This window comes from Lupinus angustifolius, chromosome LG08 (genome assembly GCF_001865875.1).
Source record: "Lupinus angustifolius cultivar Tanjil chromosome LG08, LupAngTanjil_v1.0, whole genome shotgun sequence".
In the NCBI taxonomy this organism is placed as follows: domain Eukaryota; kingdom Viridiplantae; phylum Streptophyta; class Magnoliopsida; order Fabales; family Fabaceae; genus Lupinus; species Lupinus angustifolius.
The window spans coordinates 23,519,017-23,525,072 of NC_032016.1; the positions used below are offsets into that span (position 1 = coordinate 23,519,017).

General features: G+C 31.6%; 1 protein-coding gene across 1 annotated transcript; it reads left to right on the plus strand.

Moving 5' to 3' along the window:
* LOC109353523 lies at positions 1,156-5,632 on the plus strand. The gene is made up of 10 exons (XM_019595837.1): positions 1,156-1,542; positions 2,124-2,177; positions 2,831-2,947; positions 3,059-3,511; positions 3,695-4,140; positions 4,247-4,346; positions 4,523-4,582; positions 4,817-4,906; positions 5,057-5,176; positions 5,258-5,632. Exons 1-10 carry the CDS (start codon positions 1,168-1,170, stop codon positions 5,564-5,566), a joined length of 2,124 nt encoding a protein of 707 aa, XP_019451382.1. The 5' UTR covers positions 1,156-1,167; the 3' UTR covers positions 5,567-5,632.

The window sequence follows — 6,056 nt, forward strand, 5'->3', positions numbered from 1 at the left end:
ATATAAGAAATATTATTCTATATGCAATTTTAATATAAAAATGTATACGCAAATATAATTTAATTATTAGGGTTATAAGAATCTAGTTAAAAGTATACTAACTATTAACCTATTTAAATATAGATATGATAACATATTCTATGATAATATAGTATAATAGTTATTTAAACAGATTAACATGTCAAACTATATTTTTAAACAAATCAACATAAGCTTTGAATTTTTTTTAAACATTTATAGTTCAGACTCCTATATACTATATCAGCTCAACTTGTTTAAGACAAAGTCTGACCTAACCTGTTTTCATCTAGATTTAGCCAGCATTGCGTAAATGTTGTGACATGAAACTATATAGAGCTAGCAAATAGGAAGCATGGTCCATATGAGAGTAGAAAAAATGTCACACCAAAGCATGGGCATTAAGGGTTCTTAACTTCTTATGTACGAATAAATGAGATCTCCCTTTGTGAACCAACAAAGGCAATAACAAAGAATATGATTTTATGTGTATACTCATGGATGACAGTAATTATATAAGTATTGACATTTTTCTTATAAAGAAAAAAATGAAGAAGTGTGTACAGATGTATAGTACATAAGTGTTTAATGTTGTTATTTCATCTTTTCTTTTCCTTAATGTCAAAGTTAAATGTCAACTTCGAATGTATAGGTAGACATTGGAAGATTTATCAAAGTTTATTTACCCATTAACAATTTGTCGCTTGTTAATTTGCTTACGAGGACAAAATCATATTTACCTAATAAAGCTAGAGTTTTATGGGATGATATTCAATTTCTTAACCATGGGAATTTTTTCTAGAATGACAAATGCATTAAATTAATATTATAAGTATATGTATACTTTTTATATTCATAATATAATATATACTTGAACATATTTTTTTATTGAATGTACTATACTACATGCATCTTGCTTATAATTTTATTGAATTTGTTTTGAATTGCAGCATAATCCAAGCAAATGAGAAAGGAAGAAGGGATGGGGCTACCTTTACTTAAGGGTCATATAATTGAAAAACAATGATGAACCAAACATATATCTATCAAACGTAACTCACTTAAAAAATACATATATACCAGGATTGCAAGCTAAGCCAAGATACCAAAACCCACCACACCACACTTCATTCTAGATTCTCATGGTGCATGATGTCCCACTCACACCAACACTCACAACCACAACATAAACTACATAAACTGTTCTCATCTGAGTCATTCCTCAACAACAATAAACTTCATGATAGCTATCTCTCATCTTCTCATAAATCTGACAAAACAACTTCAACATCAACCCTCAAAAGCCGCTCTAATTTCTTTGGCCTTAAGCTTGTGTCAGCATCACAATCATCCTCCTCTCACCAACATTACTTGAATCAAGATGAACCTCATAGCTCCCTTTGCCCAAGTTGTTTTAATGTTTCTTCTACACGTTGTGGTGGCTTCAAGCTTGGATGCTGTGAAGTTTCAACCATGGCCGGTCAAGTAGATATCTCTTCACTTCACCCTCCCTCTCACAACATTGTAAGTCTGCACTTTCATTACCATCATTCATCTTCATTTTATTCTTCCACATGATTAATTATTATCAGTATACAAGCTTATGTATAATATCAGAAAATATAATATATTTGTACAATGAGATGTGACAACTTTAGGTTTATAGAGTAGAGTTCATTACCAATACTTAGCTTTAAAAAGCCAAGTATTGTGTTGTTATTTGTTAGCTTTATAAAGCTGATTTTACTTATAAAACTGTTGTATTGTGTTGTGAGGCATGCATCAATAGCAATTGTTGTTTTACTCTCTCTATGTATTATTATCCAGTATAAGACAATCCAACTAGTATATGCATGGCACATAATGAAATATATTAAGTTTTTAGATAGGGATGGTTTGTTGTTATTTGTTTTCTTTTTTTCCCTTTCTTAGTTTTTGGTTGTTTAGTGAAGGGGAACACTTTCGATTATTATTTTATGACATGCTTTGTTTTTATTCTCAGATTAAGCAATGTACTTGTTTGTATTCAGTTCCTTGTTTTCAGACAACCTGAAAAATATGTTATTTTCTGAAACACCTTTCCCCATCTTTTTCTTTTTTTGCAGAGGAAAAAGAAAGTTTCTGGACAGAAGCAAAAGAGAGAAGAGCTTGAAAGAGAGGTATTTGGATTCACCACATGTACTACATAGTTTGATTACAGCTTCTAAATAGTTACTATATATAGAATGTTAGATTAGAAGAAAAATGAATGTTTGTAAACATGAGATAAGCTAGCTCATAAGTTGGCTTAATTTCTGTTAACACAAAATTGAAAAATATTCAAAATTGAATCATTCATGTTCATCCAACATGGGTGCATGATGACCCAATTTGAGGATCTTGACACTGAAAATAGTTGAGTTTTTTCCTCATGAAACAAAGTAGAGGTGATGTCATGTCACCACTAATTTAATGTTAAGACTTGATGAGAGTAAAAAGTGTCACTGTCCTTTTGAAAAAGCTACGATTGAATTTCTTGATCATGTGAAATTACAGCAATATAAATAGTACAAACTTTGGAACTAGAAGTTTGCTATTTTTGCCAGTGGAGAGGACGAGCAGTGAATGAGAACCATACCCCTCAACTACATAGCTTTAGATTGGAAAATTTATATGTATAGTCTTATTCTAGTGGAGATCCTGAAATTTATATATATATATTTATAATGAGGACAAATTTGAGAAATGCATAGTCATTTCATGGATATATATAAGACATGTGACATTTTCAACTGAATGACAAAATTATATGACTTTTTGATGTAATAAACAGGTATCTATGCTTCAAAGGTTGTTGGACCAAGAAAAAAAGATTCATAAAATTTTGGAGATGGTGCATAATAGACCAAACGGTTCAGCCATTTCTATTCCTAATTTTCTTCCTCCTGAGGTAATAATATAATACTCACCCCACAATTTGCTATTATTTAAAAAAATTATATTGAAAATTGATGCATTTAATACTTCAACACTTATATTAATTATGGCAATATTTGTGCAGATGAAAGAACTCTTATCGGAGCTAGTTGTAGTTGAGGATGAGATAAGTCAACTTGAGAGGAAAATAAAACAACTTCAAGTTAGCTCAAAAAATGAAGAAAAAACCACCAAGGAATCAAAGTCAAAATCATGGAATCAAGGGAATTTAAGTAATTCTAATAATCAATTATCAACTGCAACAATTCCAAGTCCTAGTCCTATCCACAGAAGTGTTCATGAAAGGATGGCATTTGAAGCCAAATCATTGCATTTCATACGCAAAGCTATAAAGGGTGATTATAATCTCAATGACTTCAGTCTGAATGACAAAACTGATTTTTTGAAAAATTCTGCTGAACATAAAGAAGATAAATTTAATTTCCAAGATGTGAAATTTCAAGAAAGAGTTACAAGAAAAAATGGGATTGTAAAGCCTCTCTCACCTATGAGGGACCCCCGCCATCCATCACCTAAGGTATATGTACCCTTATTTTCCTTAAAAATAATGTTTCTGAATATCAAAATAGTGACAAATTCACTAGATCATCCTAAACAAGCATAAGGGCCTTATATACATGTACATGCCATAACATGAAATAATAGATATTGTTGCCAACTATGTGATTAAGCTAATTTGCAATAACTCTATTATTTTCAGGTGAGGGAACGTAATCCAGAGATGTACTTAGACTTACCAACTAGGTCATTGCTGGATCCACTTCTGTCAGAAGAGAATGACCTGAAATGGCAACCCAACAAACTATCTGAGAGCATCATGAAGTGTTTGAATTTCATATATGTTAGACTACTAAGAACATCAAGAGCAATGGAATTGGAGAAGTCAGGTTCAGTTTCAAGGTCTATGCATTCTTCTTTAAGCTCAAGAAGTTTCAGGGTGGATACATTGTCAAATAATCCAAAATCAAGCCTTGTAATGCAAAGAGAATCATCAAGGCAACAAGACCCATATGGTATATTTGATACTGAAGAATCCATTCCAAGGGATATTGGTCCTTATAAGAACCTTGTTATATTCACCTCTAGCTCTATGGATCCCAAGTTTATCTCAAGTCCTTCCTCTATTCCATTACTAAGAAAGTTAAGGTATGGAATGAATGATGAGAACTAAGTAAGTTTTTACTTAACAATTAATGAAGTGGTAAAAGGATAAAATTCATGATAATTTTGATTTGTTTCTTGTGGAGTACAGGATTTTGATGAGCAATCTTCAGAAAGTTGATTTGAAAAGCCTTACTTACCCACAGAAATTAGCATTCTGGATCAACCTTTACAATGCTTGTATCATGCATGTATGTAAAAAACAATAATCTCCTTTTGTTATGTTTAATTTATATATGAACTTTAGTTCTTTACATTAAAATAAGACGAATAGTTTTTGAAGAATACAATTTATATATGACCAATCTGGTGAATGAGAATTCTAAAACATGGATCTGGACTATAATTAATTTAGTGTTTGTTTCAGGGATTTATCCAATATGGAGTGCCATCTACCACTGAGAAGCGACCAACCTTGTTGAACAAGGTACATTCAAAAAATAATATACCTATTAGCTGTCCTGTTTGGAGCATCTTAAACTCGCCGAAAAATAATAAAAAATATGGACCTCAATTTTATTTTGTTTGTGTCAGAATCTGGGACCAATACTGGAGAGGATCTCGATCTCTCTACCAAATATCGTGACAAGTGCCATGACTAAAATAAAAAAAGTTGTATCAAGTTCTAAAATTAATGTTGTAATGAATTTCTTCTGTGCAGGCAACCCTCAATGTAGGAGGCCACATGATAAATGCTCAAGCAATAGAGCATCTCATTTTAAGAAAACAAGTTACTTATAATATGAAAGAGGTAACATGATCAGCCAGTTTCTTCTTCTAGTTCTTTCATATGCATAAAACAATAAACAAATAAGCTGAATTGGTTGTAGTTAATTATGTTATTATTGTATGATATATATAAGATATGCCTCTAATACTAAAACCATGTGTCATAATTTAGGTACAGAAGAAGGGTGAGTGGGAAGAAAAAGACTCAGTTGTCCGTGAACTTTATGGACTTGAATCTATGGATCCTAATGTCACATTTGCATTATGCTGTGGAACTCGTTCTTCACCAGCTGTAATATCCCAACCTTCATATATATTATGCAAATGTTTAAGCTATATATAATGTATATATATAAATGTGTATTTTATGCAGGTGAGAATATACACAGGTGATGGTGTTACATCTGAATTGGAGAAATCAAAACTAGATTATTTGCAGGCTTCAATTTTGGCTACTAGCACCAAAAGGGTTGCATTCCCAGAACTCTTGTTGAGAAACATGTTTGATTTTGCAATGGACACAGATTCATTGGTGGAATGGGTATGCAACCAGTTACCTACATCTGGGACTCTAAGGAAATCAATGGTGGATTGCTTCAGAAACCATAGCAATGTGAAGCCTTCTACCATTGTTGAAAAGATACCCTATGATCATGATTTTCAGTACCTGTTGGCAATGTAAATAAACACGTTACCCTCACTTGTTTTAAGACTTGGAGTATTTGAAATATATAAGGATTCTTAAGAATTAGAGGCTTCTTTATAGTATTATTTCCATATTAAATCTGAGAATAGTATTTTGGTTGAAATGCATGCAGTTCTGAATATGCTTCTCTGATTAAAAGATGAATGATTACTTAACATCCAAGAAAGCTTTGACCCATTTATCTTTTCTATGTTGAAAGCATTGAATAAAAATTGAATTTTAATAGTTTAGATTAACTTTTTTTAGATCAGGATTCAAGACAGTAGCTACATAAATTGCTATCAAACCATGTTGCAAACTTCAAAATATATTCATTCAATTATCGGACATGATAATCACTACAAATATTAAGGAAATGATTGGAACACTGACAAATATTGAAGCAAACAGTCTCAGATCTTCATTATTTACTAACACAACTATCACATATGGATTAGTTGTATAATACCACACACTCGTTCTAACA

Excerpts from the sequence above, each read along its gene's own strand:
- LOC109353523 (XM_019595837.1), top strand. The coding sequence starts at position 1,168 with ATGATGTCCCACTCACACCAACACTCACAACCACAACATAAACTACAT. Across the intron at positions 2,178-2,830 it reads GAGAAGAGCTTGAAAGAGAG|GTATCTATGCTTCAAAGGTT; the intron begins GTATTTGGATTC and ends TGTAATAAACAG. Across the intron at positions 4,907-5,056 it reads TTACTTATAATATGAAAGAG|GTACAGAAGAAGGGTGAGTG; the intron begins GTAACATGATCA and ends GTCATAATTTAG.